The 16920-nt window shown below is 33.9% G+C and overlaps 3 protein-coding genes across 3 annotated transcripts; 1 reads left to right on the top strand and 2 right to left on the bottom strand.

Moving 5' to 3' along the window:
* Positions 1–1954: 1954 nt before the first annotated feature.
* LOC125203654 (transcription factor MYB105-like) lies at positions 1955–4084 on the bottom strand. The gene is made up of 3 exons (XM_048102050.1): positions 3534–4084; positions 3298–3424; positions 1955–2302 (listed from the first exon to the last, which is right to left on the bottom strand). The coding sequence occupies exons 1-3, from the start codon at positions 4082–4084 to the stop codon at positions 1955–1957; spliced, it is 1026 nt and encodes a 341-aa protein (XP_047958007.1).
* A 3570-nt stretch (positions 4085–7654) lies between these two features.
* On the top strand, positions 7655–9451 carry LOC125204177. The gene is made up of 3 exons (XM_048102749.1): positions 7655–7951; positions 8812–8885; positions 9105–9451. The coding sequence occupies exons 1-3, from the start codon at positions 7760–7762 to the stop codon at positions 9181–9183; spliced, it is 345 nt and encodes a 114-aa protein (XP_047958706.1). The 5' UTR covers positions 7655–7759; the 3' UTR covers positions 9184–9451.
* An 875-nt stretch (positions 9452–10326) lies between these two features.
* On the bottom strand, positions 10327–15310 carry LOC125205115 (ATP-dependent RNA helicase-like protein DB10). The gene is made up of 9 exons (XM_048103932.1): positions 15111–15310; positions 14322–14644; positions 13999–14139; positions 13423–13491; positions 12659–12928; positions 12036–12386; positions 11638–11915; positions 10889–11251; positions 10327–10802 (listed from the first exon to the last, which is right to left on the bottom strand). Exons 2-9 carry the CDS (start codon positions 14619–14621, stop codon positions 10568–10570), a joined length of 2007 nt encoding a protein of 668 aa, XP_047959889.1. The 5' UTR covers positions 14622–14644; positions 15111–15310; the 3' UTR covers positions 10327–10567.
* Between the last annotated feature and the right edge of the window lie 1610 nt (positions 15311–16920).

Raw genomic sequence — 16920 nt, 5'->3', positions numbered from 1 at the left:
TTGTTTTTATTGTAGAGGGACAATCTATTCCATATCTTGGGGAAGGTTTGTGTTAAAATGACAACTCCTTTTAAAATGACACTGTAACACCACTTATATAACAATATTATAAACGCTACACAGCAATATCCAACATGTTAGATAACAATTTAAATTGCTATCTAACGTGTTGGATATTGCTGTTCAGAAAAATGCTGTTTAAAGACCAGCACATTGCTGCCCGTCTTTTTTTGGGGTTTTTTTTTTTTTTTTTTTTTGCCACGTGGCAGCCTTATTATTCGTCCACGTGTACAAATGATTGGTTAGGAATGGTGGTATGGTGTTATTGTAAGGGGTGGTGGCACCCTAACATGCTCCTCTTGGGGCATGTTTTATTATATGATTAAAATTTAAATATTTAAAATGAAATTGCTTACTATATTTTGTGATGTCTTAGTATATACTTATGAGAGAACTGTAGCGGTGGACGAACATATGAATAGTAGTGGGCTCAAATGTTTAATAAAAGAAAGCCTGATAACTAGTAAATCAAATCCCTCACATATCTAATAAAAGAAGGCCTAAATCATTGCTAATTAATGAAAGCCCAAAGAAGAATGGATAATAGATGAAAGCCCAAAGCTAGGCTGATTTGGAATGTGTGTGACCTAGATTTGCTTTCAAATATCTGTCGGAGGCATTCTTAAAAAATTACTTTAATCATTACCGGAGAGTGTTATATTGCTAACTCAATGCTTAATTGCTAACTACAATTCAATAATAGCCATTAGATATTCAAATTAAAGGCCTAGATCATTAACCATAAAATGTCAATACGATCAACAAAAAACGTCAATAAGGCTATAGAATTAATTCCAATAAAAATCAATAGGGGTATTAATGTCAAGTTAGTTATAATTAACTTTTAAAAGAAATTTCAAAACTTTAAATTCATATAACATATATCAAATTAAAGATAATTTTATAATGATTCCAACGATATACTACATGCATATGTTCCGACGTCAAAATTTGAAAAATTTTTTTTAGAATTTTCGTATTTTTCGAAAGCATTGTGTTGATATTTTCTAAACACTATATTGACATTTTCAAAGCATTGTGTTGATATTTTCGAAACACTATATTGACATTTTCATCCAAAACCCTAATTTGACGGTTTTTTTTTAATTTTTTTCGATTTAATTAATAAAAACGCAAATTACACGTGGCAAATTGTAGACCACACGTTTTTTAAAATCATGTGGCCTTGAATTAGTTGTAGTTAGCAATTAAAAGACGAGTTAGCAATTGATCACTCCCCAACCATTACCAAAAAAAAAAAATTTACTTGAACATAAAAGTTTAAATTAACGTGGCATTAACATAAAAATTTTCCTTTATAATAATTTTCCTTTTCATGGTTAATTTTTTTTAAATATATTAAATTGAATGAAAAATAAAAATTAGCTATGTTTGTTTCAAGTGGTTTCGCCTTTTTTATTGTGCCCCTTACAAATATATTAAAATTATAGCCAATATACATTAATTAATTATGCCCATAAATCAAAGTTCAATCTGCTAATTTATTTTTCTTTCGAGGCCAATTTCTATTTATTTCTTATTCGTCTTCTTCTTCTTGTCGTTCATGATCAGCATAATAGTATAGTACATTTGCGTGCGCATTCGTGCGTAATAAGTAGTACTACTAGTTATTACACATATATACGCACACAAGCAATCCCACACAAATTATATTGTATGGATTCAAACCATGAGCTCAAAAGCATTAGTGTTTACAATCACAATATGTATATAAAATACAAATAGTGTCCAACAATTTATCATACGGTAAAATGATGAATGAAGCCACACTATACCATTCGAGCAAAATATAGACAGACTCTAAACCAATCAATCCATAAGTCACAACTTCTTCATTGAAGAAACCAAATTAAAAAAAAGGAAAATGAAAGCCTCAAATATAGCCACAAGAGAGCATCTCCATGAAGTCCATCTCCTTCTGGATATCAAACTGCGTGTGCAAAGAGAAGGTCTCTTCATCGACTGTGGGGGCCGAGGAGGGAGCCGGAGAGGGTGCCTTGGCCTCGTTGATGAGGCTCCTTATGTAGTTTTGGAGAGGAGTGGAGGCATTCTTGGAATTGGCTGTTGAGGAAAGCTGCCTCCTCTTCGTTGCATTCCAATGATTCTTTATCGTATTCTCACTCCTCCCGGGCAAGCTCCGTGCAATCTCTGCCCATCGATTGCCTAGCTTCCGATGGGCAGAGATCAGAATCTGGTCTTCTTCCTCTGACCACCGGTCTTTCTGCAACATATACGTATCTTGTCAAACATTTGAAAGAGAGAGAAGGGTGTTTTATGTCTTCCTATAGCTTTAATATTTGATATAAGTTGTGGTTTATGATTTAATTATATATGCATATAGTGAATTATTTAAGTGTGCAAATATTGTGCATTTTTGTGTGTTGTTATGTGCGTGTATCGTGCGGTTGAGAAATAAAATTTGAAATTGAAATGGAGAAATAGGAAAAAGGTTTTAGAAAAAAAAGAGATGAATCGAGACATCCATGCAAAGTTGGCAAAAATGAAATCAGGGACTTAGTTACTATATTGCCATTTTATACTATGTTACCAAAGAAGAAAATTCTTAAATTATGAGATTTTTAAGCTTAAAATGTTGGCAAGTATAGAAGTATATATGGTATGATTTTTTTATGCACGGTATACATGCAATGCATGTGTTTCCTAATAGTTATTACGCGTTAAGAGATATCTTGAAATTGAAATGCAAAAATTATCATATAGACAAATTATAACTCTTCTAGTAAATATCTAAAATAAAAATACTAATTAATTTGTTTGGCATATTTCACACATTTACTTATACTATATAATATATTAAACTATCAAAATATAAATTTATTTTTATATACATTATAAATATAAAATTTTAATTAAATTAATAATAATAATAATAATCTATAAATATAATTTATTATTAATAATATATAGCAAATTTTATTAAATATATATGTCATATGTGTATAAAAAGTAAAATGGTAAGCCGCAAAAATGTGCTTTTGAAATCGTTGAAATATCCTTAAACGTCAGTTTCAACTCCGATTTTAATATTTTTTTAAAGCATGCCTCGGGAACAGATTTTGTAAAGCAATTCTATCTCTCCTCATCCCTAAGTATCCTTGTATGTAATAAATAATAAAAACAAAATACTAAACAAAAAGGAATAAAAAAGCATAAAAGGAAGAAAATAATGCAAATATAGAAGCAAAGAAAAAAAACCTTAATATTTGGTTTCAAATGGTTGAGCCATCTCTCCCTACATTGCTTCCCAATTCTTCCCGGAAGCAATTGAGCAATTGAAGACCATTTTCTCTCACCAAACTTCTCTACTAATTCCACCAGCAGCCTACAAAAAATAAACATAAAAATTTATAAAAATAATAATTTTATGAAATAAGCACACAAGTGAAAAATCAAGAATATACCAAAAAATAAAAAATAAAAAAATAATTTACCCATCTTCTTCTGGATTCCATTGGCCTTTGATGATATCAGATTTTTTATCAACAACTCTTTTCCTTTTGTTTTGATTTTTCCCACCATTAACACCTCCTTTGAGATGAACTCCTTCATCATCTTCTCCTTCTGCAAAACTCCTTCCCTGCAAATTATATTCATTAAAATGCTGGCTTGTCTGAAACTGATGATGAGGATCTACTGCTGTCTGAATCGATTCGGAAGGCTCGAGAGATCGGAGAGAATGACAGCTATGCATGTAAGAATTCTGAGTGGGGAATTCTTGGTTGAATCTGAGGAAGGAATGAGCTTGAAACGGATCGAAGGGATCTTGAAAAGACGGGAAACAAATCGAGTTCAAAGATCCCTCGAATGGGAAGTAATCGAGAGTGTTGTTAGTGAAGAATCTGTTAGAGGAAGACGAGGACGAAGAGGAGGAAGCAGCAGCAGCAGCGGCGAAACCCTCTTCCATTTTTGGAATGCAGGGATTGGCTTCGAAGGTTTTTGAGTACATTGAAAAATTCTGTCGATTAATGGTGTCGAAATCCATTAGAAATGAAGAGAGTGAGAGAGAGAGAGAGAGAGAGGTGAGAATAGGGTTGGAGAGAAATGTGGAGTGTGATGAGGCTTTATTAGGGTATTAACGATGAGTTTCTATTTCTAAGAGATGAAAATTGTGCTATTTTTATAGCCCTTTCAGCTTGCAATTTTTTATGGTTAGGGAGTAGGGACACAATAAATTTTTTTTTCCTTCAATATGTATTCCTTCTAACTATATACATTAGTATTAATTTATACAAAACAAAAATTTATCAATATTACTACTTTTAAGTTAATCATTTTATTTCTCAAAATTTTCATTTTTTAATTTTTGTATAGTTAATTAGTACTTTAACTTTAATTAAAAAAATCCTACACCTAAAAAATCTGATACACGAATGATTTTTTTTTTCAAATGCGATTTAGATATGCCATTAAATTTATTGGAGCAATTTTTTTCTTTATTTTAATGTATACACTTTTTGTTACACTTAAAATATTTACAAATTCAAGCTATTGAGAAAATTTGAAAATATGGAATATGTGAAAAAAAATACGCATTAAAATGATTATATAAAAAGTGAAAATTAAAAAAAATGGCAAAATTGAATATTTTTCAAGGATCGGAGATGGCATAATTAATACTCCTATAATATTTGGTGTCTTTTTATGGATTTTGCTCGGAGTGATTTGACTGTGACCGGGCAATATTATATTCTGTTATTTTATGAGTAATGTAGAGATAATAGTAAAAATCGTAATTAAAGATATTTTCTTTGTATATGTTCAAGTATGGTGGATGGAATGGCGATTATATTACTAAAGGAATATAAATTTAAATACTCTATATATGATACTGTATAATAGTGAGATGTGATGAATATTGATATTTTTTATATACATTACATGTTTTTTCAAAATGATTTAACTAATGTATATATGATATCTTTTGTCCCTATAGATATACTAATGAGATAGTAATTGTGAGACTGGTATTAAAGGCTTCTTTCTTTCATAAGTTATTGTATAAATTTTTAATGTGATGGATGGAATGATTTTTCTATGACTATTTCATAAATTTAAATAAAAAAAACAATAATGCATTACATTTCATTGAATTATATGTATTTACTTTTTAATTTTGCTTTTTCTTCCATAGATTGGAAGTTTGAGTCTGTTAGTGTGCGAGTGATTTTTTTGAGCTCTAATTTGTAATTGATGGGTTGTTAAATTATGTTTATGTCTAATTAACATAATTAATCGCCATTTAAGTTGGGAAAACTTAAATTGAGCTGACTCTTCAAATGAGCATTAACAATAGTAATAATTCTTAAATTGAGCTATTGACTCTTCAAATGATGGCATTAATAATAGCAATAATTGACCTATGGGCACTAATTAAAATCTGAACTTTCTTCTTTGACCCTTTTCTCCTAGGAATTTTGTCCTAGTATTGATCTAATCACATTATATATCTTTCTTTAATTGGAAAACTGTTGAAATTGTTCTTGCTTTTGGCTATTTTTAGTAGACAATGGTGGTTTCAAGTGTGTTTTAATAACATCATTAACAGTATAACATAAAATTGCTGAAAATTGCATGTTAAAAAACGCCATATAATTTTGTGATGGAAGTGGACTAATTACAATTTGTTTCGTGCCTCATTAGTGCTGAGATTTATGATTCCCTAAATTGTTAATTATATTGAAAGATTAAAAAGAGTCATAATTTTTCTATCTTTCATTTGTACGGGCAATAATTACAATAATATCTCAACATCTAATAAGTCAATATTTGTCGAATAGTTACAAATATTCGGTCTTATCTACACTCATCTCTAATGAATTACTCTAGCATATTACCTATATATTCTCAAGTCAGACTATGTTAACAGCTACAACTCTACAGTGATTCATGATAACTTGACGAATGAAGCGATCTTCGTATGTAGCAACACGTCTTTCAAATTTCCGTCTAGCAACCACTAAAACATTTCTCAAGATTTGTAGGTTAATATTTTTGGTTAATTCAATAAAAAAAACTATGTCCAAATAGAAGAGTTATAGGTTAATATCACAAATTAATACTATATGTCTTCACTTTTATGATTAAGTCCATATATTACAAGGGAAAAAACTGAATGAATTTTCTTAAACAAAAAAGAAATTAAGTGTGTAGGCATCCCAGAAGGTAAAGATAAGAAAAGACCTCTAATTAGTAATTATGATGATTAATACTCCGTAAAGAATGTACCCAGCCAGACTCGACGAACACCCAACTCAGATTCAACTCATTATTTTTGTAGGTACGAAATGTCATCAAGACTATCTACTATTATTAAGAACAATTACCAATTTTTACCATACTTTAATAATAAGAGCTGCCATTTTCATTTGGATAACCGTAATTTTTATGTTTCATAAAAGATATGTACTCCGTATAAGATTGTACATTTGTACTAGGAAGTCTTACATTATACTCCTTCCGTTCCATAGTAGTGAAATCATTTTGCCATTTTGGTACGTTACATAGTAGTGGAGTCATTTTTATTTTTAGTAAAAGTCAAACACATTTATTCTCACTTACTCCCTCCGTCCCAAAGAAGATGACCCCTTTCTTGGGCGGCCGGGATTTTATGCAAATTTATTTTATGTGTTGAGAGAAGAGAGTAAAGTAAGAGAGCAAAAATAAAGAGTAAAGGTTAAAATTGGTCCTGAACATATGGTCATTTTATCTTTTCGGTCCTAAACATTATCTTTTGGATTTTTTGGTCCTGAACATATGAGAATTTGATCATTTTGGTCCTCTGTTAACTTTTCCGTTAAAAACTAACGGTCAACGGATTTAAATCCAATTTTGACCAAATTTAAGTTTTAATTATGTTTTTTAAATCCTTAATTAAAAACCCTAACTATTATTAAAAATATTCTTTTAAATCTTTTTAAATCCTTAATTATAAATCTTTTTAAAAGAGTATTTTTAATAATAGTTAGGGTTTTTAATTAAAAATTTAAAAAACAGAATTAAAACTTAAATTTGGTCAAAATCGGATTTAAAACCGTTGACCGTTAGTTTTTAACGGAAAAGATAACAGAGGACCAAAATGATCAAATTCTCATAAGTTTAGGACCAAAAAATCCAAAAGATAATGTTTAGGACCAAAAAGGTAAAATGACAATATGTTCAGGACCAATTTTGACCGTTACTCAAGAATAAAATAGAGATAAATGTGTTTCCATTTTAAGTAACGAGTCATCTTAATTGGGACAAACTAAAAAGGAAAGTGGGTCATCTTCAATGGAACCGAGGGAGTACTTTACTCTCTCTTTATTCTCTCTTCATCTCTTTTACTTTTTTCATTTTATACTTTATTCTTCATTTACTTAACTCATTTATCATAATTTTTTTTTAATCTCTAACAAAAAAAAAAAAATGCTTCCAGCTATGGAACGGGAAACGGAGGAGTAGTAGTTGATACAAAATAAAAAATCCCAAAAACATCTGGGCCCATTTATAACTAAACCCAATCAGCCAATTAAAATATGGCCCAATACTATATTTGTTTGTAGGGTTAGACAGGCTCCTCTCCATTCACAAAATCACCACTTGTTCAACAAAATTCGATTGAAACCTACTTCTCCCTGATGATCCGAGTGAGTTTCTAGACGCTGATACGTCCATTTCGATGCTAAGATACGGCTTCCGGCGTCTGGCCCACTCATTGGCTCAACCTGCGCCGTTGGCCACTGCCATCAACCACCATTTCACTATCACATTGCCGCCGCTTGTTTTACCGGAAAATCATGGCGAAAATAATTTTATCGATTCGCCCTTTTCCGGCGGAGCTATGGAGCTGATGGCGGTCCCAAAGAGGAAGGTCAATTTTACTTTTTATTGCTCAATTTTTTATATTTCAAATTAGCTACAAAGTTTTACTTTAGAGGATACATGCTTGCTTACGGAGAAATGAATTTATTGAAATTTGCATAATCAATGTTACAATCTGTTCGTGATATGCTTGAGTGAAGACAGTTCTTGTTTGGTGAAAAATGTTATGAATGTGTTAAGTTTTGCTAGCTTTCATTTGTTTTCATTCCTAATCTTGTTTATGGTCGGATTTGGATCAGCAAAATGCAAAGTTTTCTTAGGTGCATTATCAATTGAGTTGTGATTTTATCCTGATTGTTGGGCATCAGCTGTAGCATCAATGTAAAAATTTCATTTCTGGCTGTACATGTCTCTAATGTGAACCTGAAACACTCTCTATATGTTCATCAATTTCAGGCTTTAACTATTGTACTAAAAGTTTGATGGAACTTTTGAAGAATGAGTTGTTAAGCATTTGATTGGAAGTTTGTATTGGGAGTGACATTAAAAACTAGTACTACTATGTATTTTCCCTAAATCTCTCCTTATGTCGTGAGTCTTGGGGCTATCGTTGCAGCCGTTTACAGTTCACATTCTTATGCCCTGGTTCTGGTCTTGTAGTGGGGAATTGAGTACTTAATTTATATACGTATCTCTTGGTCCGTTTCCTCTCATTTTCTTTTGCTAGCCCTCCCGGCTGAATGCAAACCCACGGCTTCATCTTTGGTACCTTTGTGCCTCAAAGCATAGATTGTAAATTTAAAGTCTTTTTCCCCTTTGGCCTCTATGATTGCATATTATGTCATTTACAACCCTCAACAATGATTTGCTTTGCATGCTAAGTAATCGAACATGAAATTCTTCCTCCAGGTTTCTCCACACAGGAGAGGTATTAGAAATGGACCAAAGGCTTTGAAACCTGTCCCAGTAATAATCAAGTGCAAGTAAGTTGGTTCTTTCCATCAGTGTGTCTCTCTCTACTTTTGTACAAGTTTCTTCTTGTGGAACTGAACTTCCGCTAAGCTCAATTAAGAATAGTGGCAATGGGTTTCCCATTGTTTTTTAGAGAATGACTAAATTGTCAGACCAATAACATTTATCTGGAGATTCGATTATCCTCTGTATTGCTTCTTCGTAGTGATTGAATGTTAAAATCTTTGCAGGGTGTGCGGCCGTGTCAAGCTACCGCACTTCTTCTGCTGCAGCGGGATCAAGCCAAATCCTGAAGAAAACAACGATTAGAACTGCCTTTTGTGTTCTTGATCTGCTGCACAAATTGAAGTTTATGTGAGGAAATTTGATCTGCTGAGCACGTCGTCTCTTAGATTTGTCTGTGATCATTTTTATCAGATTATGTACTCTTCTTTGCTACTTCTTTTAGTAGACATTTTGCAGTTTTTGATCAGGATGAGGTTCTCTGCTCAGTGCTGAATAATGCTTATGTTAGGGTTATGTTAAATTTTGGGCGCTGTGTTCTGATTTATAAAGTTATATAATCTTGCTGCTGATAGATATTGGAAATTTATTGTATTTCATTTATTTTGGTTTTAACTATCCTATACCGTTTGTGCTATAAACTATTTTACCAAATGGTACGCGTGAAATTAATTACTGTGTTTTGTATAGATCGAAAGTATCATAAATAAACATAGTTACAAGTTCTCAAGTTCTCAACGGTACAAACTCCAGTAAAAATTACACTGTTAAACTAATTAAATTTCATCATTGTTAAACTTATTAAATTTCATCATCTGATCATCGTTGGAACGTATGCAAATAAGATCTCATTAGATACCCTATGAAATTACCTTTTGGTATATTTTTTTTAAAAAAAATTATTTAAAATTGAGAGAGTTTAGTAAATTTAAAATTTTATGTTTTTGAGGAGAAAAAAAATGATTAGCTTTAACTAGCATATATAAGAATTTTATTTAATAATTTTTTTAATTTAAAATGTTATCCACTTTGTCATTATTAGCTAAAATTTAATAGCTAAAATTTAATCTAATAGTTAAAATTTAATCTTAATTTATAATAATTAATTAGTTAGCCATTAATTACCACCTAGACCTCCAATTAGTAATTATAATGATTTATTCTCCGCAATTAATATATGAACCGCACACCAACGAGCACGAGCTCACCGTGATCCGTGGTTGGACCAAGGCCAGATTCAACCGAACACCAAACTAAGATTCAACTCATTATTTTTGTAGATACGAAATGTCATCAAGCCTATCTAATTTATTAAGAAGAATGACCATTTTTTTACTATACTTTAATAATAAGAGCTGCCATTTTCATTTAGATAAATGTAATTTGTAAGCAGAATAACAAAAGACTTCTAAGAAATATGTTACTTTTACAACTAAACGAGAGCTGTCGGATAAGAATATATTGGAATAGAATTGCAGTCTAAAAATATTAATATTATCAGTACACAACACAAATTGTGGCAAAATTGGCCAACCCTAAACGTTCTCTTTACTGGACATTTCAAAGGGAGAAAGTGTATTGCATTAATTACTAATAAATCAGATTAGATCACTCTCCATCGCCACACCACCTACAAACACTATATAGCAAACTGATCCTCGAATTTGGAGATTTTAAGGTTTTCTTATAATTACTTGTAATCCTTGTTACCATAAGAAGAGGGCCGACTGCTCTTGGATGGAAATCTCTCCATGCTACGACTGCGGCTTCGAGGCTTTTCCCCCCATCCTGAAATCCTTCTGGGGCTTCTGCTACGACTTCTGCCTCTACTCTTTGGAGCAGTGACCGTGTTCTCATGGAAGCTCCTCTGATGGAAGCTTCCAGTGCCATTTGTATCGTATCCGTTAGAGAATCCATTGACATGTCTGCAAGTATAAACGGACCATCTTAGACTAGAGAAATAAAGACCCATGCATCGCTGCATAATAATAGGGAAGGAAAGATCATTCACCTATCACGGCCACCGGCCCTATCCTGGGATGATGGCATTCCCCAACCACCTCTTCCCCCATCCCGTCCACTTTGAGAAGAACCGAAACGACCACCGCCACGACCTCCATCACGCCCACCAGGGCCTGAGCCCCACTGACGTCTTGTTCTCCCCATTCCACCACCACGTGAGGCCATGTCACGGAGTTCGCTGGGCACACGCTGACTAGCACCTTCCAAGAGTTTGATAAGCTCTGAAGCATGTTTCGCATCCTGCTCACAGAAGAAAGTGTATGCCACACCAGTGGCACCAGCCCGGCCAGTTCTGCCGATTCTGTGAACATAGTCCTCAACTCCTGTAGGGAAGTCATAGTTCAAAACCACCCTGAGAGAGACAACACAAACATATGAGACAAATCACAATAGCTAACAGATAATGTAAAACTAAATTGTCAATTATTGCAAAAGAAATCGTTGCATTGTTCCCATAATATATAGAGCAATAGCATAGATGCTAGAACGGTTATACACCACAGAGTGTGGAGTGTAGAAAATCAAAGCTGCTGCAGCTAATGATGACATGGCCATATTCTAGTCATCATATCATAAGATTAATTGATCAACAAGAGTGATAGAAAGAGGATAATGTCCGGACTGCACAAAGAAACTCCTAAAAATAGAATTTGGTAAGCATCTTAAGGTATGCCTAACCCAAAGCAGAGGAGAATCGTGCCTGTTTTATAAAATCTAAAATCAATTTCAGATGCCAACCTTATATCCTTAATGTCCAGACCACGGGCAGCAACGTCAGTGGCCACAAGCACAGGGGATCTTCCAGTGCGAAACTGATTCAGCACATAATCCCTCTCGCCCTGAGATTTATCTCCATGAATAGCAGCGGCTCCGAATTGCCGGGTCAGAGTACCTGCTAGCTGGTCACACATTTTCTTTGTAGAGCAGAAAATTATTATCTTTGAACCAGGTTCTTGAGATCTCAATATCTGTTCCAGGCGCCTGCGTTTGTCCATTGGAGACAGAACTTCAACATGCTGTGAAAAAGGATGAAACTCTACATTAATTGATAGATGTCAAAACAAGTATTGGTATGTATTTCCTGTTTTCATATGAAATGGTATTGAAGAAAACCAGGTGATGATTCTTTTATGTACCTGAGTAATTGCCTTGTTAGCAACGAGCTCATCAACATTTCCAATGTTAACCTGTACAGGACTAACTAGCAAATCAGAAGCAATTCTGCGAACCTCCTTAGGCCACGTTGCTGTGTACATCAGGGTTTGTCTACGAACAGGGACCTCCTTCACAATCTTTCTAATCTGAGGTTCAAAACCCATGTCCAGCATCCTGTCTGCTTCATCCAACACCAAATATGAGACCTGCTGGAGGCTTATCCTCCTCATCTCCAGAATGTCATTCAATCGACCAGGAGTTGCCACGACCACATCAACACCTCTGTCTATGTCTCTCAATTGCGGGCCCTTGGGTGCACCTCCATATAAACACTTCAAGAGACAGATCAAAATTGAATTCAGAAAGAAGCTAAAAGAGATATAAAGTCAAAAGACTCAAAACCTTTGATTGTTGAAGGGCAGCAATTTAGAACCAACATCAAATATCAAAAGAATAATCAAATTGGCTTTCAGGAAAGGAAAAGCAATTCACAAACACCATTTAAGTCAATCATCTCTCTCAAGGTTAACCAGAAAAGAGGGTGATAAGAAACTTCTTATGGAACATGAAGATTGCTATAAGAAAGGCATTGCTAAAACTATACCGTGCACGATATATTGGATGACCTTCCAAACTTAACAGCTTCATCTTGTATCTGAGTAGCCAACTCCCTTGTTGGAGACAACACCAAAACCGTCGGACCTAATCTTGGGTTATTACGCCTTTGTTTCAGATGAATAAATCCAGGAATCAGATAGCCCAAGGTTTTCCCAGAGCCTGTCTTGGCAATCGCTACTATATCACGACCTTTTATAGCAATGGGCCAAGACTGTGCCTGAATTGGAGTAGGAGCAGAAAAACCAGCATGTTGCACCTGTAATAGAAAGAAAACAACCACAGCCTCTTAAGCTTATGTGATGCTTCAAAATTTCAGACGGGGCTTCTTTTGTACTAAGCAAGTGGTGAAGAAAATAAGAAGCATCATCCTCCCAAGAGTCGGGCACTGCTTGCAGAAGCAAGCAATTAGGAGGACACCTCTTCTTCTATTCGGACCAAGGGGCAGACAGAATGGCTGCCCATAGAAGTCCCAGCCAAGCTTGGATGATTCGGAAAGCCCCTCACATAGATTGGTCCATCAATAAGGGTGCTCCAAATACATGCAAGCCCAGGGAGGCACAGCGTACGACATTTGGCTCCTCCTGGAGCAAATATCGCACCTGAGACAAAAGTACAACCGGGAAAGGTTCTTAATCTCCAAAATGAGCCTCCAGTAGTACTTCAATGTTGCAGAAAGTTAATTCACGCAAAATTTTTACTAGAAAATATCTTTAACACTGTCAGATTCAACATATAAATTTAATCTCATACCTCCCTAAGAATCTCTGAAGCAAATCCAGTGGCTTCAAATGAGGTGAATGGTGGAGGAACATTGTCACCCTATCCAAATTTAGAGAAGAATCCAGTTAAAATTTACAATGGATTAATATAGAAACTAAAAGATCAGATACACATAAAAGAACATAAAGGAAAACAAATATGTAAAAAAACAAGTAATCGAAACATGCCACAACAGAGGCAACAAATTTTGAACAATATTTAAAAATATTAAGACTAGAGTAGAGTAATTTTATTGGTTAAAGGAACCCAACTCAATGACTCATTCTCATTTTAACAGCACAGAAGACTGGAAGAAGATGGAGCACAACAATGGTCATTGAGCACACTAAAAAAAGTTTAAGCACACTGAAAAAAAGTTTAAAACAAGTTTACCATGACTCATCATATTCTATCCACTTTAGTTTTCTACAAAATTGAATGTTTAACTTTAGCAGACAGACAAGGAGTTAACTACATATTGGTGCTATTTTTATATAGAATTTGGACAAAATAACTGATGCGGACAAAGAAATAGGAATCGACTGCACAAGTTAAATAGATACTCACGGTCACAGAAATTTCATGGCGACGTCGGTAGGCTTCAGCAGACACCATGCTTTCTGCACCATTGGAAGCAAGAGGTCCATATCCAACAGAGGGTTTTACCTCTACATCAATCTGTGAATAATCTGATCTGTTTCTGACATCCTAGTACAAAGTAGTGAAAAAAACCAAGTGAGTACATCTAGTGACTTGGTTTACTTATCATGGACATAGCTAAGATGCCAAATCCAATAAACCCAGAGAAGGACCACTTGAGGTCGCAGTAAATACATCCATATGAATTAAGAAGCTTAATATATACTCTATAAAAGCACCACTTGGGTCACCTGATAAGCTACAGGTACAGAAGGCTTTGTTGTTCCATTGCTAGCTTTGGAGTATCTGTCATCATTATCATTCGCAGTATATCGTCCCTGGGGGGACTTTTGAACCGATGAGCTCAAAGATTTATGAGCTGGCGTATAGCTTGTGTGACCGGGGACAACAGGTTTCTCGTATTGGGTTATATTGGTCTCTGGATTCCAATAGTAAACATATCCAGTCTTATCATCAACCAAACCCTTCCATGGTTTTGGGAGCGCAGGGTCCTCAGGTGCATAACTGATACCAGCTGCAGCTGCTGCCATATCAAAGCTTCCCTATTGAGTATCTGGAACAAAGATAGCAAAGAGGAGCAAGAGAAATCAGAAATGCAAAGGAAAACAAGTTCACCAGACTCCCGTTAGCTTTTAGTCAGTAACCAATATCAAACCAGAACTGCAACTGCGTTAGCTGAATAAAATTGCAAGTGACAACCAAGATAAAAGTCCATACTATGCCTAATACTGGAGAGAAGTATCTCAAGCCATACATGATTTGGAAACTGAAACTAGGGCAAATGTCTCAAACTTATACTAAAACATGAAACAATTTCTAAATATATGGAGTATTTTAGTAAAGCATAATTCAGCCACAAAATTATGATAGGAAACCCTAATCAAATTACTAGGACAATACGAGCAAAATAACACGAAATTCCCAACCACCGCACCTAGATCTATTAAGTAAACGCAAATTCGCAGCTGAAATAATCCATATTAAGCAGCTAAAATTAGGTCAAGGATAGAGAAGGTTACCGCGCGAATATTTTCAGAATAACGAAACAGAACAGCTCTTCTGCTCCACACGCGACTCCCTCGCTCTCTCTCTATATATATATATCTATGTATCTCTTCCCTCTCAGTTGTTCACAAATAGGTGAACGTGGGTTAGAGAGAGAAAGTGAGAGATCTACGCTTCAAATAAACCAGAAGCGTAGGCGAGCGAAGGGAGGGGAAAGAGATGAGAAAGATTACTTATATATGGGGAATAAAAGGTTTAGGTACTACGGCGTATGCGTATTAATTTGTATTTTTGACTTTTCAAAATTATAATTCAAATTAATAATCATTTTACTTTAATTATTTGTCTTCTTTGTTCTTTTTCTCTAGTAGGGGTGGGAATATGGGTATCCGTGGATACCCGACCCGAAAAAATCAGGTATCCAAACCCGAAAATCATCAAAATGTCTATCCAAAACCCGCCCCGATATATTTTCGGGTACTCCAATACCCGCCCCGGGTATCCATATCCGACGTATCGGGTATCCAAATACCCGACTCTTTACATGTGTTAATAATTAATAAAAAAAATAAATTTTATATATTAATAGAAATATAGAAATATCTAAATTGACTAATATATTTAATGTTTCATTTATTTTGTAGTATAAAACTAAAAAAAATGGATCACTTTTATTTTAAAGTATAAGATTATATTTAATGCAAATTGGCTAAACCTAATTTAAAATATGCTTTAAATAATAAATTGGATATTCGGGTAATACCCGATACCCATTCGGATTATCCAATACCCGATTTATCTTATATTTCAATACTCAATCCCATAAAATTGGATATTGGGTATCCAAATCCGGCGGATATCGGGTCGAGTACGGGTAAATCCAATACCCGATATCCGTATTCCTACCCCTACTAGTAAGTGACTAGTCATAAATAAAATAAAATAAACTATTTATTTTTTAACACAAAAAGATTGTAAATGCACTTCTCTTTTATTCCACATCATTCATGCGATGTTGAATGAATTAAATTATTCTCAATTTTTTAGAACCCAATTTTATTTTTTAAGCTCCACATACATTGTTTATGGCATTATTTTTATTTTATTCACCAGGAGCCCAGAATTGAAGTAATTGTTGACCCAAATCACACATTTGGGCCATAATTGCTAATCAGCCCAAATAACTAATTGGGTAATTAAATTCGCCTGTTGGTATACTTTTGGTTGGATTTAGATGAAACATTATGCCAACAGAAAACTAATTATCATTCAATAATGCTTATAAGTGTTGATCTAGCCCAATATGTTAAGCTGTTTCAGATACATGGCCACTATTTTACTCACTATAAGCCTTTTAATAAATAAAATAAATAATTAAATAAATAGACAAACAAAAATACGATCTTTTTCTCGTCGTCTCCAAATAAAAATAACAAAGCCTTTGAAAAACTAGTCCTCTTGTAAATTAATTCATTAAGATGTTTGGGATAGAAAAAACTGTTGTGAAATTTCTGGTGTTTGGGTTTTTTAGGCTGTGGAATAGTGTTAAACTTTACGTTTTTCAATTAATTTAATTTGATGGCTATAGGGACAATATAATATTCTTATTAATATTCTAAATAAAATACTGAATAAAATTATGGCTATATGGAGATTGGAGAATTATCTTCAGAATATAGAGATAAATGGGCTAAAAATAATGGAATAAAAAGCCCAATGAGTTGATATGTCGGGCCTTTCGTGGTTTGGCCATTGATAATTTCGGAATTTGATGATTCATCGAGTTATTCAAGCTTAATGAACTAAAATATACTAGGAGTACTT

Source organism: Salvia hispanica, chromosome 2 (genome assembly GCF_023119035.1).
Source record: "Salvia hispanica cultivar TCC Black 2014 chromosome 2, UniMelb_Shisp_WGS_1.0, whole genome shotgun sequence".
In the NCBI taxonomy this organism is placed as follows: Eukaryota; Viridiplantae; Streptophyta; class Magnoliopsida; order Lamiales; family Lamiaceae; genus Salvia; species Salvia hispanica.
Note: the sequence above shows the minus strand (reverse complement) of the source record. Positions and strands in the feature narration are given on the sequence as shown.